The following is a 21,376-nucleotide window of genomic DNA, read 5'->3' on the forward strand; positions in this document are numbered from 1 at the left end:
ATAAAATTCTTACCTGTGCTTCTCCCTGATGCACAGTCTCCAACAAAGTATTTCCAGAATTTTGATTCAAAAATGCGTGTTTTCTTCACTAGTACGTTCGTGTTGCTTGGTCCATTTTTAGGGAGCATCTGAAGAAGGGCAGATGGGTCTCAAGTGTCTTAGCGTTCAGGACTGATGCTGTTGGCCGCTCTTATTTGCATCCTTACCTTTCCGGTTTTATACTTAGATTCATTAAAGAGTCGGGGCCAGAAGCAAAGATGAAGTCATGTAGCACAAGACCACACATGGCCCCACTTCCGTGTTCGACCTGCTGACTTGAGTCCTGTAGTTCCTGCTGCCCAGGTTCTAGGCTGCTGGCTGAGGGCCCCTCTTCCTGGGGATGTCCCCTTGGGCTCAGCTGGGGGAAGCAGGAGATGCCAGGATGGTGTTAGCAGGGGTGGGCGAAGGGAAGGGCCCACTTTCTCTTTCCTTCCTTCCTCTCTCTCCTGCAGTCTTTCTGGTGGGCCAGGCTGCTGTTTTCCCAGCAGCAGCTGAGTGGGGCTGGATCCGGCCGGGGAAGGACACGGGGGGGGGACACGGGGAGGGGGCTGTGCCAGCCCATGCCTCGTCTTCCCGCCTCCCTGCTGGTGTCTCCCAGCTTTTGGCCACTGGCAGGAGAGCTGTCCTGAGTCTGTCGTGGGATGTTAAGGCATTGGGAAGAGACAGGATCTGGCTTTCCAGTCACGATGTGTTGTGTGCTTGCTGAGAGATGGGTTGGGGATTTCATCTTTCTGTGACTCAGTTTTCTTGTCTTTAAAATGGGGGTAATTTATTCATTTATTTGTTCATTCTAAATCTTGGGGGATGACAGGAACCAAGGCAAGAAAAGGCCTTGCTGTCATGGAGCAGCCATTCTAGTAGGAGAAACTTACGTGTTGTATTGTGTGGTGTCAAGTCCTCTGGAGGAAATACAGTAACTTAAGGATGATAGGCTGTTGGAGGGAGTTAGGGTGGTGGTCGCTATTTTAGATTGGCCTGTGGGAAAACCGTGTCTTCGGTGTTTAAGCAGAGACTTTGGTAAAGTAAGAGAGAGAAGCAAGGAGTATCTGGGAGGAGAGCATTCCAGGTAGAGGAATTGTACGTCCCAAGGCCTTGAGGTAGGAGAGTATTTGACAAATAGCAAGAAGGCCAGGGTAGCTGGAATGCAGGAGGAAGTGAGATCGGAAGAGTTGAGAGGCCAGATAATAGAAAGAACATTTAGGCATCGGAAGGGATCTGAGATTCTTAAAAACCTTTTATTGCAGGATACAGCGACATGCACTAAATGCACTCATAGCGTGACACCTCACCCAGATCAATTCTGTGAAGGAGCAGAATTTAAAGAGATAATTTTCACAAGTTTTTCCCATTGTGCTCGGAGTGTCATCTTGCTAGGATAGTGAATGGCAGCTCTGTGTGCGTTTGCCTTTTTTTTTTTTTTTTTTTTCCCTTAAATGAAAATAAAGTGAAACAAGAATTTGGAGTGTCTGGGGAGAAGTGCGGTTGGCAGCTTTGACAGTTATGTGAAAACCCCTTGATCCTGGACAAAGAGCCAGGCCCTTCTCCCTCCTGGTCCTGGGGGCTTCTGGAAAGTGCTCCCCTGCCCCCAGGCTCCCCTCTCTCTGCCCGGAGCTGACATCACCAGGGCAGCTTGTGGTGAGCTAGTGCTCTGAGGACAAAGGCCTGAGTGTGAGCAGTGTGGGGCCTGGCATCTCCCAGCTGCCGCAGCTCCCATCCCCCGTCTGTGCCCCGGGGGAGATGCGGGGGTGGGGGCCAGGCAGCTCCTGCCAGAGCAGGAACCTGGGCTCGCCGGGATTCTGCTTCTCCAAGCAGAGGGCCCCCTGAGCTCCCTGAAGGGCAGCAGGTTTGAGTCTCGGAGCCGTCCTTCTGCTTTTGTGTGCCAGTTCCCCATCTGTAAGAGGGAGGGAGAGAATGTCCCTGCTTATCCTGGGGCTGTGAGGAGCGCGAGGTACAGGGCCTGGCACGTGGTAGGCACAGGGCAAATGGTCTCTGGGCTTGTTTTCACTTGAATGTAAGCAGGCAACTTGGATCTGATTTGTTGGGCAGGTGCCCCAGTGCTTGGAACCATGCCCAGCCCATAGTACACGCACAATATTTCTTCGCGGAATGAATAAATGAATGAGTGAGCGAGTGAGTGACAGGTTGGGAATCCTTCTCCCCAGGAGTTCCTGTGTCATCTGCGGTCTGCCCGCGCGGTGTCGAGGAGGGAGACGGGGACTGCGGGCTGTGTGGGCAGGTCGCTCGTTCCTTAGTTTGTCCTTCCCTTCCTTCCTGCGTGCATGTCGGCGTGCATGCATATACTGGGCACGTAGTGAGCCCCGGGACAGGAGGGTGGGGGGTTACGGTGGGGGACTCAGTTCATTTTCCAAATCCCGTTACCCTCCCTCTGCAGAGGTAGCCAACCCCCGTTAGAATTTGGTTTATTTTCCTTCCATCTGTGTCTTTGTATTTTACTACAGATGTGTTCTCCACAAACAATGCCTGGTTCTGTTGTGTGTGTTTTTAAAAGCTTTGTGTGAATGGGTTCATAGCATCCACATCCTTCTGTTTGTGAGGTCCACCCATGTTGCTCTGCGGTGTGCCTGGTCCCCCGTTTCCACCGCCATGGAGTGTGGCGATGTGTCAGTCGACAGGCGTATTTTTTCCGTCCTTCATTTGGTGGCTGTTCAGGTTGCTTTCCATTTTTTGCTGTTCCAAACAAGGCAGTTTTGAATGTCCCCGTTCCTGTCTCCTGGTGCATATCTGTGAAAGTGCCTGTAGTTCCTACAGACTAGTGGTTCGCAAACTTTTTTGTAAAAAGCCAGATAGTGAACAGTTCAGGTGTTGTGACCGTATGGTGTCTGTCACAACCACTCAGCTCTGCCACGGTAGCTTGGAAGCAAGCACGTGCAGGTATGTAAACAAAGGATGTGACTGTGTTCTAGTGAGACCCTGCTTACCGCAACAGGGAGCGGGCAGGATTTGGCCCAGGGAGGACAGGTTGCCAGGCCTTGATCTAGGCTTTGTGCTGGGTGACAGATACACATATTTCCATCTCCCCTAGGTGTGGCTAAATTGCTTCCGAAGTCTGCAGCTGTGTTTTGAGAGTGCTTCCCCTGCTTATTTGAAAGTGGCCAAGTCCCTTTGCAGTCCCTGGCGAGTTTTAATGAAGGTCTTCTGTCCCTTTGCAGAGCTGCATGCTTCTGGGAGGCCGGAAGACCACGGACATCCCTTTGGAGGGCTACCTGCTGTCTCCAATTCAGAGGATTTGCAAGTACCCCCTCCTCCTCAAGGTGAGACGCTCACCCAACTCCTTTCTCTGTGTTTGAAGCGACAGAAAACCCAGCTTTGACTGGCTTACTTGAAAAGTAAAACTTGTTAGTTCAAGTAGCTGAGATGTGTAGGGACCACGCTGGCTTTGGGCCAGGCTGGATCCTACCAGGACCTTACCTCTTTGTGTTCAGTTCTGCTTTATATTGTGTGGTAGCAGATGGCTGTGTTACTCTGGCCGCGCACCTCATCAAGTTCAAGGGCAGTGGGAAAGCCTGAATCTCTCTTCTAGTAGCTCCAACATGAGTCCTGATAGTCACTCAGGCTTTTGCCATTTGTGGCCAGAAGAATGTGATGTTCTGAACAGTTTGGGACCAAGTCATGTGGTTTAATTTGAACCAATTACATGAAGCCTTTGCTTGTGCCATTTACCCTTCTCCCATGTGTTTAGACTTGGACTTTACTCCAGTGGCGAGGAGCTGGGCAGTGTGGGGCTCTGATCGGTTGAGACATGGTCCAGTGCAGTGAGCTGGGCAGTGTTATGTTCTGATTGGCTGATACCAGTATTAGGTGCTCCCCGCCTGACCCAGTCACACTGAGCAGATGAGCTGTAATTGGTGCAGACTTATGTCATGTGCTCCAACCTCCCAACTAATCACATGATCCCGTGGGCCACAAGCCTGTGGGTGGGGGATGCAGGACCTCCTCATCCCAATTCTGGCTCTTTGTGGAAGAGGTTGGGGGCTACTGCATGGGCCCAGTGCTAACAACCACACACCCGCTGTCTTCATCTTTGATTTAGTCTCAGTAGCGCAGACCAGGGGGGATTTGCTGCTTGTGTGGCTACCCAAGAAGTCTTAATTCTCAGCGTCAGAGTTGGCTTCTGGGCAGATCCCCAGCTGGGTGGATGGCTCTGCCACCATCCGCTGCTCTCTGCCCAGGGTTTTCAGTGCTTGGAAATGGCAGCTCATTGGCCCAAGCCTCCCCTGGCTCCATCCTAAAGGCCTTGCATCTGACAGCTGTTCCTTGGGGTCTCTACTGGTGGATTAATTTGGCTGGTGGTGCCTCATTCATGCACCTGTCACTGGGGCCACATGCATCCTCGCTCTGTGAACTGGAAGGCAGAAGGGAGGGGAAGATTACTAGGGCACTCTTGAACTTGACTTTCTGCTGGACAAGGTGGGTGACCCTTGAGTCTGTGAGCTGGACCAGACCCTCTCTGGGGCCATCAGCTCTGCCTGTGACCACAGGCCTCTAACGTGTGCGGCCATGGTTGATGGGACGAAGTTCTCTCTGTACCTCCTCTGGCCTCCTGCTCTGTGTCTGTCCCTGGGATCTCAGAAGGACCGTCTGCAATCATTCTTGCAGCTGCTTTGACCCCCAAACATGTGTTTGAAATGCTGTGGATGGCTGGCTCTTCACCTTGGTGCAGGGAAAGCTCCAGGTAGAACTTGTAAATCGGTAGCCTGTGGATTGAACTGGACCTACAGACATGCTTTGTTTGATCTGTTCAGTGTGTTTTCCAAACTTGAATCACGTCCCAGCATTTAAGAAGTTGTTCTCTGTAGTGGTTTAGGGCAGGGGTTGGCAAAATGCTGGCCTGTGAGCCAGATCTAGCCCATGGCCTGTTTTTGTCCAACGCATGAGCTAAGAATGATGTTTACATTTTTTAAAGCCTTGTTTAGAAAAAAAGAAACCCCCAAAAACAAACAGAGAAGAATATGTGACAGAGACCGGATATAGTCGACAAAGCTTAAAATATTTACTATTTGGCCGTTTACAGAAAAAGGCTAGTGACCCCTGGATTAGCGCCAGGCTTTGCAGCCAGAGGCAGCTTGAGTTTGAATTCTAGAATGCTCACCATTTACTAGCTGCTTGACCTTGGGCAAGTCACTTCTCTCTGCCTCAGTTACTCATCTGGGGCACAGGGTTTGTATTAATACAGACAGGGTTGTTATGATGACTGAACACTTTTTCACTTAATTCTGAGAACAACTTGATGAGGGAGGCACTGTGATTAGCCCCACTGGCGACACTGAGGCACGGAGGAAGTGGCCTGTTCACGGCCAGGTAGTAGGTTAAGTGGTAGGAACTGGGATTTGAGCCCATTCTAGAGGCCCACCCTCTAACCTCTAGGCTGCACTGCCAGTTAAGCACTTTGGGGAGTCAAGCTGCCAAAGTCCTTGGGTTTTGGGGATGCTGACCTTCTCAGTGCCCTAGGTGAGGGTCTGGGGAGGTCAGTGGCCTTGTGTTTTGTGGCTCAGTGGCTGCTCTGTTCTTTCTCTCCTGGGGTTTCAAACCTGGGACATCTGACTCGTTCGGAAAAACGCCATCTGTAGTCCCACAGCCCAGCCGGGGCTCCCTAGGTGTTAGCCCTCTGGTTTCTGGGTCTGGGAAAAGTCCGGGGTCTCAGCAGGTGCTTGGAGTGGTAGTTTCTGTAACATATTTTAACAACCAGCGGAGCTGGACCTGAGGTCCAGGCGTTTCTGAGGCCTGCTTGTCCCCAGGGGCCACAGTTCGGTCTGGTGGGATTCACGGGCTCTGGATTCCCAGGAGAACAGACAGAGAGGAGCAGAACTGGCTGGCAACCAGTGGGAGAATAACTGCCCACCGGAAACGATGATGAAGCCAGGCTGTGGGTTTGCTCTCCTGACCAAATGGCTGTTTACTCGCCCCGTTTCCTCCGTCTCCAGCTGTGTTTATCGGGAGCTCAGAGAGCACCAGGGGGACCAGCCAGCAGGGCCTTAGGTTCCTGCGGGGACGTGCCATGCTCCCCGCCTGATGGACTCGCTCAGTGTCCTGGCCTTTGGCACCCACAGCTGGAACATTTGCATCAGGACACAGCTGGGACTGAGGGCAACGCTTCATGCTCCTCCTGAGTTCCTCCTTCCTGTCACATTTTCCAGAGGATTCTAAAAGACGGTACCATGAGCCCAATCCCTCAAGCCTCTCCCCCTCTGGCCCCTGCAACTCTGACGCCCTCGCAGATGTCCCCATGGCCCTCTGAGCCCCCTTGTTTGAGCTGAACTCCGAATCCAGTAGGCGAATGGGGTCAGTGAGCCCGGGTGGGAAGAGAGAAGAGGCGAGAATGAAAGCTTCATTGGGAACGGCCCCAAAAAGCTGAACTTGAACCTTGCCTAAGAATAGCCAGAACATTCTATCTCAGCCTTCGGCCCAGGCTTGGGATAGACAGTTGGCATTTTTAGGCTTTGTTGAGTTTTCCATCGACCTTTCCAGGGAAATGATTCAGGCTTGGGGTCACGCCCCTGGTGCTCAAGTGACAGGTGCCCGAGGGGAGGCTGACTGTCATTGTCCCTTTGGGTTGTTTCCTGGTGATGCACAGATCTCATTGGGCCACTCACACTGTGCCCCAGCTGCTGGCGTGGCTCAGGACCCGCAGTGGTGCCCGGGGCAGCCCCTACCCCTCAGGCTCCAGGCAGACTGGGCCCCACGAGGGCCTGGTACATAATGGAAGCAGGTTGGGGCAGGTGGGGGCAAACTGGATGGGCACACAACTGTCCAGAGGGGGCAGCTGCCACCCCAGCCCCCCTGCTCTCCTTTGCCTCCTATACTCTCGGCCCCTTCCCTGCTGTCTCCTTTGCTGGCTCCACACCTTCTGGGCCTCTAAGCACAGGTGGGCCCAGCGCTTGGTCCTGGGGCCTTTTCTTTCTCTCTCTAGACTGGCTCCCGGAGTGGCCTCAGCCACCTTGTGGCCTTTTAAAAAAATATATATATAGTCAAAAGTTGTGCAATCTTCATCATAATAATTTTAGAATATTTTTATCACCATCAAGAGAAACTCCAGACCCATCAGCAGTCCTTGGGCTTTTTCCTCCTGCCCCAGGCCCTGGCCACCGCTCATCCACTTCCTGTCTCTGGGGATTTGCCCATTCAGGACCTTCCATATAGACGGGATCATATCATATGTAACCTTTTGTGTCCGGCTTCTTTCCTTTAGCACAGTGTTTTCCAGGCTCGTCCACATGGCAGCACAGATCAGAGCTTCATTCCTTTTTATGGATGGATAATATTCCATTGTATGGAACCACATTTTGTTTATCCGTTCGTTCCTGGAGGGATGTTTGGGTTCTTTCCACTTTCTGGCTATTATGAATAACGCTGCTTTGAACGTCCACGTACTAGCTTCCGGCGGACACTCCCACGGCTTTAACCCCATCTCTGTGTCCGACCTGCAGCCCGGACCTGTCTCCCAAGCTCCAGGCTTGTTTTCCTGCCCACTCAGCTTCCCCACTTGGGTGTCAGACAGGCATCTCCTGCCTACCATGTCCAGAGGCCAAAAGCTTGGCTCCCCTCTTGCCCCAGACGGGGCTCCCCTTCCCCGCCACCCTGTTGCCCCCATTTCCATAAATGGCCTCTCCTTTCTGGTCGCTCAGGCCAAACCGGAGCTGTCTTTGGCTCACCCCACATCCAGTCTCTTAGGAGGTCCTCTTGGCTCTGCTTTCGGAATCTGTCCTGAGTCTGTAGCCCGTCTAACTCCTTCACTCCGCCGCGCCGCCGGGCCCCTGCTACAGCGCCCGCTGGGTCTTCCTGCCTCTGCCCTTGTCCTCCACAGTCTCTTCTCAACTCAGCAGCTAAGCCTAAGCCAGTTCATGTCACTTCCTCGCTCAGAACCGTCCAGCAGCTCCCTGTCACTCCGACTGCAATCCGGATTCCTCATCAGCGTCGCCTGTAAAGTGCTACACAGTTAGGTTATGTTTCTTTCTGACCTCCTCTGCTTCTTCTCCCGCCCCCCTGGCTCTGCTCCAGCCACACTTGTCTCCTTGCCGTTCTCCGAACACAACAAACACGTTCCTGCCCTGGGTCCTTTGCACTTTATTTTTCTTCTGGGACATCGTTAACGTGGATATCCTGCAGCTCACTCTCTGATATTGTCAGGCGTCTGTACTCGGTTGTTCCTCCTCAGAGAGGCCTTACCTGACCCTCCAGCTGTAGCAGAGGCACCTCTACCATTCTCTGTCCCCTTGCCCTGTTTTTATTTTTCTTCACAGTCCCTTTCCCTAACTCACGTTCTGTTCTGTAACTCTTGGTGTGCGGATTGATTTTCTGAATCCTCATTAGGCTATCAGCTCGGCCAGGGCAAAGGTTCGGGCCTGTTCTGTTTGTTGCTATTCCCCAAGTACCCAGAATGGTGCCTGGCACATAGTAGGTACTCCCCCCCGCCCCCCGCAGTGACTCACTGAATGACTGGAAATGCCACCCTAGTGTTGCCAACCGTTTCTAAACCCAGAAATTGGGACTTTTATAAAAGGTGCAAGCACCTGATTTCCAAATGTCAGCCTGGTTCAAAACTTGTCAAACATGCTGAGGCCAAATAGGGCATGTCCTGGGAGCCGTCTGCTGGGGACAGCTGCTCTAGCGGGCTGGTGGCAGGGATGCTTTTGGCAGAATGGCTACTCAGGGTACAGCCTGGGGGCCCCGCACAGGCTCCGGTGTGTCTTGCACCTCCCACATCTGTTTGCAGGTGATGCAGCTGTCGCCCACGCTCAGCATGAAGACCTTGCCATTCAGTTGTTCCCTCTGTCTCCCCGGCCACCGGGGGTGTGGCACCCCTGCGGATGGACCACGGTCCATCACCGGGGCGGTGTTGGCATCAATTCCTCGTGTAGGGGGATGGCTGGGGGAGCGGTGGTGTGTTCCCCGGAGTGGGGGCATGGACCACTTAGGGCTCTCCAAAGGATGTTAGGTGGCCCATGAAAAACCTTTATGTGTGGTGAGTGGTGGGGGAGGGAGGCGGGCACACTGGAAAGCAGTGCATCACATAGGGAGAATGTTCTTTTCTTAGCAAATCCGTTTGTGTCTTCCTGATTCCCTCCAGGAGAGAGTTACGGTTGGTGCTGCAGCGTCAGGCGTTTGGGAGGCCATTTATTTACTCACCAACGATTGTTGAGTAACTCTTATGTATAAGGCGTCGTCCTAGGTGCTGGAGATACAAAGTGAACAAAACGGCCCAGAGCCCTACTTCTGTGGGACTGGCATTCTGCTGGGGGAGACAGACAACAGAGGGATAGATAGGAAACGAGTAGACTCGTAGAGTGGGCCTGGGTGCTGTGCAGGAAAAGTATCTCAGACTAAGAGGGTTGGTAAGGACCAGGAGTGAGGGACTGAGAGGGTGACATTTGAGCAAAGACCTGGAGGAGGTGAGAAAGGGGGCCATACAGGTACTAGGGGGAAGAGTCTGCCGGATAGAGGGAAGAGCCAGTGCAAAGGCCCTGTGGTAGGACCGTGTCTGAGGAACAGTGAGGTGGCCAGAGGAGGATCTGAGGGAGAGAGTGGGGGAGTGAGGTCAGAGAGGTGACGGGGCCAGTGTAGGCAGGGCCTTGTGGGCCATTGTAGGGTCTTTGTCTACTCTGAGTGTTGTAGGTGCCTCAGGAAGCTTCTGAGCAGGGGAAGGACAGGGTCTCCCTTTGTTTCCAGATGGACTGTGATTGGGGAGTGGGGGTGGCCGGGTCCAGGGAGTTGACTTCAGCGGTCTGACCCAGGGTGGTGGTGGGGAGGGGGTGGTGGGTTCATTTTGAGATTTACCCCTTCACATCATTTGCCCATTTCCTGTTGAATACTTTGGGTCATTCCTCTGGAGTTCTTCTCTGACTCTGAGGTTGCGAAATGAGCTCCTTATCTGCCAGGGATCTGGCAACGACTGTGGCCATCTTGCTGTGAAGGCCCAGGAAGTGAGAATTCTCCTCACTGCGGGCCCTGCCGCCCCAGCTGTCATGCTCCCCCAGCCGCAGTGTCCACCCTCCATCCTGCACCTCGGGCTGAGCGCAGACACCTTGCCCACAGCGGCTCTCACACCCAGTGTCAGCTCAGGTTCTTGTGTGTGGTGAGCCGCGGTAGCCTGGGGATGCTCCCTCGGGGTGGGGCACCTGCTCGCACTTCTTTTTTTTTTTTTTTTTCAAAGCTTCCGGTCACGCTCTCCTTCCCCTTGTCTGATTTATTTCGATCCTGTTCACCGCCTGGGGCTGTTGTCTGGTCCCCCCTTCCCCTGGGGGAGCACCTTTTGCCAGAGAGAGGGCTCCATCTCCCCCTTCCTTGCTTCCCCTTTGCTGTGTCCCCGGAACCTGGCAGGCGCTTAGGAAACCCTCCGGGTCCTGATGCTGCAGGACATCTGGGCCTTGGGACCGTTAGGACCTGTCCTCCAGAAAAGAGGCTGTTGGTTTTCAGGCGGAGCAAAAATGAAGTGAATGGAGAGGGAACATTCTGGGGTTGGTTTTCTGCTGGGAGCCCTCCGAACAACGCGCTGGCAGATTGCCCCCTGCTGTCCCGGCACGTGTTGTCAGAGAACAGGCTGCTGATGGCTAGCGTAGACTGAGAGCTTACCACGTATGTACTTGACTGCGGAGGTCCTTTCCCTGGAGTACTGGATTCACCGTGCCCGTGAACAGAACCAGATTCACATCCAGGCTCTCATCCACGTTCCTCCTTGTACTTTGTTGGGGCCTTGGATTATTCTGCCTCTATCTCCGTATCTGTTAAAGGGGATAATAATGGACCCCACCTCCCACGCACAGAGTAAAGGCTGAGTGGGCAGTAACTCTGCCACCCTTCTCCTCCTCACCATGGTCCTCCTTATCAGCACTTTTCAGCATGGAGGGCCACTGGCCCGAGGTCACCTGGCTACAGAGGGGCAGAGCCAGCCCTGGCACCCACGTGTGGCACGTCAGAGCACCACATCTGTGATTTTCAAGGGAGCAGAGAGGTGGGGAGATCCTGGAACCGTTAGGCACGTCTGGGTCGTCTGGTGAAGGAGACCTATCTCTGCTGGCACGGGCCTGTCGGTTGAGTGATTCGGCTGGAAAATTTTCCCTGCAATCTTGAGGTCCTGCTAGCGTCTCCCTCCTGTTTCCCTCTCATCACACATAGCGCGTGGCAAAAGCCCTTTGATGACAACGAGCCTGGCCTTCAGCACGGCCCAGGCCTGCGCTTGTGGCGGGGGTGTGAAGCGGTGGGAGAGGGCCGTGGAATAGGGCCTGCCCAGACTGGCCACTTGCCGCGGGCCGTCCTGTCCCTGTGAGGTGGGGTGTTTTTCTACCTGTTCTACAGATGAGACGACTGGGGCTGGGTGGGGTCTGTGTCTGTGGCCTGCTCTCTGACCTCCTGATCTCTGTCTTGTTTCTCTCTTTTCCTTTCTGTCTTTCTCATTTACATCTCCTCCAGCTACACTGTCTCATTGCCGTTCCTCCTTACATCCCGTAAACACTCCCACCTCAGACCCTTTGCATTTGCCCTACACTCTGTCTGGCACACTCTTCCCCAAGATTTTTGCAGGACTCCCTCCCTTGCTTTATCCAGAGTCTCTGTTTAAATGTCACCTCCTCCAAGAGGCCTCCCCTGACCTCCCCATTTGAAAGAACACCTCCCGGGGCTCCTGGGTGGCTCAGTCAGTTAAGCGTCTGCCTTCGGCTCAGGTCACGATCTTGGGATCCTGGGATCGAGCCCCAAATCGGGCTCCCTGCTCAGCAGGGAGTCTGTTTCTCCCTCTGCCCATCCTCTGGCTTGTGCTCTCTCTCTCAAATAAATAAATAAAATCTCAAAAAAAAAAAAAACAACAAAAGAAAGAACACCTCCCTTCCCAAGACCTTCAAGCCTGTCATTCTGATTTGCTTTCACAGTATTTATCAGTGCCTGACATTGTATTGTACACGTGAGTTTTCTTTATTTTGGTCCATCTCCTTTACTAGAATGTAATACCCACCAGGTGAGGAATTTTTCTCTGTTTCATTGACAGATTTGTCCCCACGCCCTAGAATACTGCTCTGCCATGAAGAAGGTGCTCAGGGGACATTTATTGAATGAGTGAATGAATGAGCGAATGAATCAGTGATGCTCCCCAGCCCCAGAACACCCGCTTTGGCTCAGGGTCAGGTGACCTGGATGCCGTGTCTGGGCCCCTCTGAGTCAACGTCTCTCATTCCTGTCCTCATCTGTCCCCGTAGGAGCTGGCCAAGAGGACTCCTGGCAAGCACCCGGACCACCCTGCGGTCCAGAGCGCCCTGCAGGCCATGAAGACCGTGTGCTCTAACATCAACGAGACCAAGCGGCAGATGGAGAAGCTGGAGGTCCTGGAGCAGCTGCAGTCCCACATTGAGGGCTGGGAGGTGCGTCAGGCGGGAGGCCTCCCGGGCTTGAGAGGGGCCTCGGGGATGCGCAGCTGCAGGTACACTGTAGTCTGGCCCCCAGATTTCAGCCTGCCATGTGTGTGTGGTTTGGCCTCCGCGGCGTTTGTGTAAAAAAAAAAAAAAAAAAAAAAAAATTGTTATTTTCCTGTGAAGTCCTCATAAAAGTCTAGATTTAAAGTTTCTTTTGAAAAATCGGTAGCCCTGGGCCCCCACTTCCCCTGACCACAGCCACTAGAGCTTCCAGTTTTTTCCTTAGTCCCCAGTGCCTCCCATTCCTCCCCAGTCTCTCTCCTTCACACGTTGCCTTGTCTGCCTGGTGTCCATAGGCCTTTGAGCTTTTGATGCCAAGGTCCACGGTAGTGCTTACCGGTCCACTCCAGGACAGAATTCTGGCCTTGACGCTCCCTTGCTGGGTGACTTTAGGCAGATGTCCTAACTTCTCTGAACCTCCTGTTTCCTCATCTATTCCTGGCACACAGTAGGTACTCAATAAATGGTAGGTGTTGCTATTACATTACTATCGTCACGCTTACGGGGGTCTGGGATTCTTGAAATCTCATTGTGCATGTGTTTAAACCTCCATGTTTTCCTTAGATTTATTTGTTTAAATCTCCATGTCTTCCTTAGATTATCAGAGATTTCCTACAAATCTGTTGAAGGAAATGGGGAAATCTGAATAAATAAAAAAAAAATGAGTATCAGAGTAAATGCAGCTGGAATGGAAGATCAAACGCAAAGATGAAAGACTCCTGGATTCTTCTCTGAATCATCTGCCTTTGGGTTTTCTGGCGCTTGCTACTTTTGGGATTTCCACTTCTTTGCCCTGCGTTCCGGAATCCTGAATGTGACTCCGTATCACTGCAGAGATTGAGAGTCTGACTGTAGAGAGGGGCCTGCTTTGAGGGAGGAGGCGGGGAGTGTCGATTAGTGCTTGCCACGTACCCATCCTCCTCCCGCTGGGCCTTCCTGTCCTCCTGGAGCCCGGGAACGAGGAGCTGCATTTTTCAGACCCCCTTGTAGATCAGGTTTGGGATGTGATTGGCCAAAGTCAGATCCAGCTGCTGGGGATTGGGCAGATGGGGTGGGACAGAGGCCACCCCGTGCTGTCTTTGCAGCAGAGCACAGCTGTGGTCGTGTTGGGCAGTCCATGGTAGCATCAGCAGAGGGTCCGGGCTCCAGCATCCTGGGTATCCGGAGGCATGGGACACCTGCTGGTTGTTGGTGGCGTGTATCTATCAGGCAGGGGACCGGCTCTGTGGCTGGCAGTTGAGGCAGTAGCTCCCAAAGGCTAGATGCAGCCTGGTGGCATTTTCCTGGAGTATCTGCTCGGGCAGGTGTGTGTGACTCTTCCTTCTCCCAGTGGGGGCCAAGGCAGTGGCTCTGTGGGGAGTGGGCCAGATATACGGTGTTGTTGGTTTTCTGGGAGCCCCGGTTTGGATTCCTGCCTCTCCTAGACCATCTGACAATTAAGTAAGCCCCTTATTTCTTTCTGCTTAAAATATATGTAGCTTGGTTTCTATGTCCTGTGACTGCAAATTGCCGGATACTCAGGTGTGTCGGTTAGGGTGTGTTGTCTCAGGACTCATGCGGGCCCCAAGGTGTCAGAGCTCCCACTTTGTCTCCTGCAGTTCTGTTGGCCTTCCCCGCCCAGTTCCATGAGAGCCGGAGCTCCAGGCATCTCGTGTTCCAGAATTGCAGGAGACAGGGGTATGGCCAGAGCAGTTGAGAGGAAGCTCTTCTCAGTGGAGGAAAACCTTTCCCGGACGCCCCAAAGAGACTTCCCCTTTCGTCTCATTGACCGGTGGGTCACACGGCCACTTTCAGCCAACACGCCTGCCTAAAGAGCCAACAGAATGGAGGGTGTGTTTAAGCCTGTTTGGGCTTTGAGCTTCCTGGCAGCCAAGGTGAAGAGAGCTGGAGACATAAGTTACTCAATATTTATTTTCAAAAAAGGAAGACCGAGCCGTTCTTCTGGGAGACAGAGAGTTTCCTGGAAACCAGCTGAAAAAGAAATTTCCCACATGGGAGCCTGTGGAGAGGAGAGTTGAGCAAGCAGTTTGGCAGCGGGAGCAGAAGTGATTTCTAGATGCCTACTTCTGGGAAGGGCCTAGGGAGATAGGAACTAAGGACCTTTGGGGGCCCTTTTAGACCCTGAAAAATCTGCAGTTGGAAAGTGGCCCTGATTTCGATCGCCGTTTCTGGGTGCTGTAGGAAATACATGTGCCAGAATAAGAATTGCTGGCGATGATTGAGCCCTATTGCATGTCTCCAGGACTAAGGGGAGGTGCTCTTATGATCCCTATTGGACAGCTGAGGAAACTGAGGCACAGGGACTTGGTTTGGAGGCCCAGCCCTGTAACTGACAGATTCCCCTGCCTCAGGCAAGTTTGTCACGCTCTCTTGGCCTCCATTTGCCCTTGGTTGTCTAATTTGAGTAATAATATCTCTTGAAGGTACCTCCTGGTGTCATTCTTTTTTTATTTTTTTAAGATTTTATTTATTTGTGTGTGTGTGAGAGAGAGGGAGAGCACAAGCAGGGGGGGAGGGCAGAGGGAGGAGTAGACTCCCCGCTGAGCTGGGAGCCCAACGCAGGACTGGATCCCAGGACCCTGGGGTCACGACCTGAGCCGAAGGCAGACGCTTCACGACTGAGCCGCCCAGGCGCCCCTGTTCTGGTGTCATTCTCAGGATAAAGTGAAAATTGGAGTATGAATGCTCTTTGGAAGAAAGTAGAGTGGTTTTCTGTGCAGTAGAAAGGTTTCTTTTTGTTTTTTTTAAAGTGTGTTTATTTAAGTAATCTCTACTCCCAATTTGGGGCTTCAGCTCACAACCCCGAGATCAAAAGAGTCACGTACTCCACTGACTGAGCCAGCCAGGTGCCCCAGTAGGAAGGTTTTTAAATGCAGTTTGATCCTCAGGGTGACTTGTAAAAATAATGTGTTATCATAGCTAGAAAAAATCGCATGTAACAGTGAAGCTACTTGCAGTGGCCTCATGCTCTCTGTAGTTACAGCCTCAGGGGACAGTGTGACTTTGGGGGTAGTTTGTGGTGAACGTCAGTGGTTGCAGATCCTTACTTCTGCTGATCTTCCTGATAATCACTGATCTTTCCATCTGACCTCTCACCAGTCTGGTTAGATGGCTGCCATCTAGCTCTAGGAATATGGCTGGCAAGGGACTCGTTGTGGGAGGAGGGGCAATCTCTCCTTGGCTGCTTTCTGGCCATGTGCTTGGGCTTGCATCCTGAGTTTGATCTCCGATCGCTGGCTCCTCGCCCTCCCCGCATCCTTCCTAAGCTGCTTGTCCTTTTTAGTCGTGAGACTGGTTTACTTAAAACCAGATAAGTTAATCCGTAAATCCACTTTACAGAACACGCAAGGAAATGGCAGGGTGTTGCAATACGGTGGAAGTGGGTGAACGAGCCAGCCCCCTTTGCGGGGAGGGGTTCTTTGTCCTCAGTTTCCCCATCTGAAAAGTCCGGATAATCGCAGCCCCCCTTCTTGGGTCACTTGAGGATTCGGGAGGGGACGCATGTACAGCACTCAAAACAGTGCTCCTTCATTGGCTCGGAGTAAACGCTCTGTAAACGTCAGGAGGAGCAGGGGCAGAAGAGCAGGATTTCATTCTTACTTTTTTTTTTAGATGAAAAAGTATCATGCAACTTTAGCTACAGCTCATACCCGGTGTGGCCCGACCCTCCTGCAGGGGGTCACTCGGGGAGCAAGCCCCATGGACTTTTGTGTGAAGCTCACAGTAATAAGAAATGCATGTTCTTAATAAGAAGGAAATAGGGCACACTTGTCTTGCTGGCTCTGGAAATGCTGGTTGCCCACTCACCCATGAGGGTACAGAAGGAAAATAGGAGTGAGGAAACATAAAATTTTTATTAAAAAAAAAAAAAAGACCATAAACAGAAATGGTCATAGGTCCTTCCACCCTTCCTGGGATGCTCTACGCTCCAGGGGGCTATGGTCTCTCCCCTTCGGAGACCCCTGCTGTAGACCAGTAGTCTCATAAAAAGTCCTTCAGGTTGTCAGGTTACCTTCTAAAAGGCAGCCCTCCCTCCCCTCCCTGGGTAGTAGAGGTTGGTGGGTAGGAGAGGGGGGCCATCCTGTCTGGGTTCAAATCCCAGCTTGCTCACTGACCAGCTGTGTGACCTTGAACTAGTCACTTCCCTGCTCTGTGCTTCAGTTTCTTTATCTGTAAAATGAGAGTTGTCGTAAGGATGAACTGTACTTGTATAAAATACTTAGAACCGTAGTGGGCGCGTGGTAAGCTTTCCTCATCTTCTCTCCACGTTAATGCTTCAGTTTGAGCGAGCCTGCACTGTCCGCAAGTCTCTAGCCCTGGCTGGTGGAAACCTTGGTTCTCAGCCTCTTCCCTGTGCATCTGATCCTCAGCACCACCCCTGACCCAGGTTCAAGGATTCTGGGGAGACTGAGGGCCATCTGGGCTTCTCAGCAGGGCTAGGGTGGATGGGGCATCCCCCTGTAGTGTCCTTGGCAGTTCAAGTGTATTTGCTAGGTGGTCTTTGGCCAAGGCTGGAGGGGCAGCTTCCCAGGCTGGGTTCACTGCTCTTTGCAGTCCCTAGACGTTGACAGAGGGAGGTCAGGTGTAGGCCTGTGTGATGTCGGGGTTCTGGGCCCTGCAGCCAGGCCAGGTACCAGATTCACATCCAAGCAGCTAAAATCCCTCTTTGGAGGCTGGAAGGTGGAGGGTGGCCATGAGTGAGGTGACGGGATGAGGCGGGGAGGCAGGCGGCCTCCAGGAGCTGCTGGATGGCTTCTGCCCTGAGCTGACCCATGGGCCGTGGGTAGAGCCTCATCACCCCAAGAGTCATGCTCACCCTGTTGGTGAGGATACTGGGGGCCCAGGGGGCTCTTCGTCATGAGAGCCCCGAGCCCTGGTGCAGCGGGCTCACTCCCTCGCTGGTGGCTGTGTGCGGAGTCTGATGCCTGTCTGCAGCATGCAGACGTCGGTGCTCTGGTTTCTGTTCACAGGTGCCCATGCCTGCCCTAGGCAGCCTAGCCCTTGACCACAAGGAGGCTCGTGTCCCAGGACCCCAAGTGGGCCCCAGAGGGATCTCTGGCATTTTTGGGTGATGAATGTGCTGTGCTCAAGGGACACAGCACGGAGCAGGGGAGACTGCAGTGGGCAGTTAGCAGAAAGCCTGATTTCTGCGTTTCTAGAACCAGTTCCCCTTCCTGGGCCTCAGAAATAACTGAGTCAGCATACCTCATTGGATGTGAACTCCTCTTTGGTTCTGGGTGTCGCGTGTTTGGGGAAGGAGACTGTGCACACTTCTCCCTCTCTCTTTCTCAAGTTCATTTCTGGGCAGAGACAGCATCACGCATCATTCTCCTCCTCTGTAATCTGTAGGTCTGTCAAACAAACCTCCCTGAACCCCTCTTTCGTGTAGTATCCCTCGGGCGTAAATGTCACAGGCACCCCACTGTCTGCCTATTGATGGGCCTGGTCCTACTCTTGATGTGTGGGTTCAAGCACCTGGTTGGCTGCCGAAAGGAGGGAAGATGGCATAAATGAGGTAGAAGTTGATTTCTCAGCAGGAGAGCAGGTGGGCGGGTGGGCAGCTCTGCTCCCTGTGGACCCAGGTTCCTGCCTGCTTCTTGCTCCACCGTCTGCTACTGTGTATGCCGTGTTCTTGGTTGTCTTCCAGCCTGTGACAAGAGGGAAGGGAGGGAGAGGAGAGGAAGCTATTTTCTTTCAAGGAAATATTGTAAAAACAGGGCACACTGGCCATACTTTAGTCACATGACCCACATGGGTACAAGGGATGCTGGGAAACGGAGTCTGTGCTTGGCCAGCTGAGTGCCAGCTAACTCCATTCCTGTGACAGGTAGGAGCCTATGTGGCTGGCATCCGGGGCCCTCCCAGGTGTGTTTCCAGCCCCCTCTCATTTAGCACTTTGAGAGCTCTGTGCCCCACTCTTGGTCATGCCCAAGCTCCAGACAGACCTGTGCCTCTCCTGACCCCACCAGCTGGGACGTCACAGAGGTTCAGGGAGCTTCACACACACGGAGCGTTGTGGCCACCTCCGTCACTTAGCATAGATGACCAGGTAGAGTTTGAGAACTGCTTCCATCTGTGTTCCTCTCTGTAGCTAGGGTAAGTGCTCCCAGAATCCTGCCCCGATGGTGTTCATACTGTTTATCACCTGCTCTACAGGCATTTATTGAGTATCTGCTGGGTGCCCGAGAGGGTTACAGGTGCTTGGAAGACGGTGGCAAATGCTGACTAATGCTTGATAATGCTTCCTGTCCTTAGTGGAAGGGGCATTCTAGTGGGGTCAGTGATTATCATCACAAGGTAGGACATAAATGAGGAAGGGATAGGCAAAAACAAAACAAACATGAAAAGCCCCAAACCCCAAGCAAGAACTGAACCAAAATAAAACCAGATGCCAACTCAGGCTGGGTGGATCACTTCCCCTCCCCGAGCCCAGGTTTCTCTCCTAAGAAATGGGCATCTCCATGCGCTCTTCCTGGCACTGTTCCGGCGTGCTCGACAGACAGAAGCCATTGATCAGATCGTTTGGATTTTTCTGGCTGCTGAGAGAGTTCCTGCAGTGGTGCATTTAAAATGGTTTTGGGGTGCGAGCAAGGCAGTGGTAGGTTCTGTCTCTGGGAAGGAAGTGCGGATATCCCCGAGTGCTCTCCTGGATTTACCAGCTCATGCCCTGCTCCCCTCGTCACTCTCTCAGGGCTCCAACCTCACGGACATCTGCACCCAGCTCCTCCTGCAAGGGACTTTGTTAAAAATCTCCGCGGGCAACATCCAGGAGAGGGCCTTCTTCCTCTTCGACAACCTCCTTGTCTACTGCAAGCGGAAATCCAGGTGAGTTGCTGGGGCGGCTGGGGGCTGGGCTGCCCAGGTGGGCCAGGAGGCAGGAATTCGGTGGGACCTTGACAGTCTCTCACGGTGACACCTTAGGCTTGTCACTTCCCTCTCTGGGCCTCCCTTTTCTGAGTTGAGGGGTTTGTTCTAGATCAGCACTGCCTAATAGAAATATAATGTGAGCCATACGTCTTATTTAAAATTTTCTAGCAGCCACTTTAAAAAAAATCAAAAAGAAATAGGCAAAGTGAATTTAAATTATATATTTTATGTTTTCCAATCTGTCTCTAAATATTATTTTAATGTATACAACAAATATATAATCAATTTTTGAAAGTTATTAAAGAGATATTTTGCATTTTGTTTTGTACACTAAGCCTTCAAAATTGGGTGCATATCTTAACACGTAATGGCACATCTCAGTTTGTCCTAGCCTTGTTTTAGGTGCTCAGCAGCCACATGTGGCTTGTGGCTGTTGTATTGGACAGTGTGGTTCTAGATGGTCATAGATATTTGGGGATTCTTTGTGACACTGACATCCTGTGATTCTAAGATCCAAAGGTGGGGGATTCAAGGGCAGAGGGCTCTTTCACTATTAAGCTTTTTGAGGGAAAGAGTAGTACCTTTGTCGCTTTTGTGTCTTTCCCTGGAGCTTCCTACACTTTGTAGAGTCGAGGAGTGAATGGACGAGTGGTGAGTGGTAGACACATACAGGTGCATGCAAGCTTGCAAGTGTGAATGATGGGACGTGTGGGCAGATGGGAGGCGGGATCGGTGCATTGGCAGGGGTTGGAGGATGAGTGGATGGTGGATGAAGGGGGGCGGGGAGGATTGTGGGTGGATGTGTGAATTGATTCGTGGATGGATGAGTGAGTGGGTGAAGGAGCGAATGGGTGAGTGGTTGGAGGTGTAGGAGATGGCTGGATGGAGGGATGGACAGAAAATGGGGAATGTGTGGATGTTTGGATAGTTGGAGAAGTGGATGAAGACATGAGCTGGCAGCGGTGCGTTCAGATGAATGGTGAGTTGGGGGCCTTCAGGCATGATATTTAAATGAATGGGTAGATGGAGGGATGGTCATAAGATGGGAGATTCGTGGGTAGATGGTCGGATGGATGGATGGATGGATGGATAGATGGATGGATGGTTGGTTGGTAGTTGTTGGGGTGGTTGGGTTCTGGGATGGAGGGTTGGGTAATTGAACGACCAAGTGGGTGGATGGGTGGGTGGATGGTTGGAGAGGGAGCACTGGGAGACAGAGGGGTAGGGGAATGAGTGACCGGCTGGCTGGCTGGCTGGGTAGCTGGGTGGATAGATTGGTGGACTGAGAGGTCCCTGCCTTTCAGTTTTCTGAAGAAGTCCTTTCTGAATCCTCCTTCCTGTTGTCTTGTTTTAGGGCTGAAACAGTGACTTTCCAGAGGCTTCTTTACTCTTTTATCTAGGAAACGCTAAGGCTGAGGGGAGGTCCAGACCCTGGGCCCTACCGTCAGCAATGCCTCCACCCTCCTCTGGGCTCTAGGCGTGTCACTTACTGTGCCTGAGCCTCTGTCTCCTTGTCTGTTTCTGCTGGCCTCCTGAGGTTGTCATGAGCAGCCTTGCCATAGGATGAATGACGGCGTTCCTTGCGTGTTCGTGGGCTTCTCTTTCTCCTCCAGCCTGGCCTCTCCCGAGCCTCAGTTTTCTCTTCTGTAGAATGGGGATGATAAACCCCTTCTTACAGCAGAGTTTGGTGTGGAGCCAAGCTCCTTACGGTTCACATTTCTCTGGCTCTGTGACTTTGCCTCTGTTTGCCTCAGTTCCCTTATGTGCAAAACCGGGTGAATTAGCGTATGTATCTCAAAGAATCATTGTGAAGAGCAGATGTGTTAGGCATGCCCAGTATGTAGTAAAGCTCACAAAATAAGGGTTAGCTGCTATTACCGTTAGTTAACTTACCTCCATCCGTGTTGGGTTCCTGTTCACCCACAGGTGCAGCTCCAGGCACAGAGTAGGCACTTCAACCACAGGCCCCGTCCCCTCTGCCCTTCTGCCCAGTTCTGGGTTTGGTCCTTCTGGTTGAAGACGTTGGCCTCCGTCTTCGGCCATCTCCCGGAGCG

The 21,376-nt window shown here is 52.5% G+C and overlaps 1 protein-coding gene across 3 annotated transcripts in view; it reads left to right on the forward strand.

Moving 5' to 3' along the window:
- The window catches only part of PREX1 (phosphatidylinositol-3,4,5-trisphosphate dependent Rac exchange factor 1), a 181,401-nt gene that overhangs the window by 87,698 nt on the left and 72,327 nt on the right, over positions 1-21,376 (forward strand). For all 3 annotated transcript variants that reach the window (XM_025853311.2, XM_025853309.2, XM_025853312.2), the window contains 3 exons: positions 3,210-3,311; positions 12,243-12,404; positions 19,147-19,280. In XM_025853311.2, the coding sequence (XP_025709096.2) occupies positions 3,210-3,311; positions 12,243-12,404; positions 19,147-19,280 (398 nt within the window). The remainder of the gene's footprint in view (positions 1-3,209; positions 3,312-12,242; positions 12,405-19,146; positions 19,281-21,376) is intronic.

The sequence above is a fragment of the Callorhinus ursinus genome, unplaced genomic scaffold (assembly GCF_003265705.2).
Source record: "Callorhinus ursinus isolate GAN/ISIS: 27379988/994484 unplaced genomic scaffold, GSC_fseal_2.0 scaffold53, whole genome shotgun sequence".
Taxonomy (NCBI): domain Eukaryota; kingdom Metazoa; phylum Chordata; class Mammalia; order Carnivora; family Otariidae; genus Callorhinus; species Callorhinus ursinus.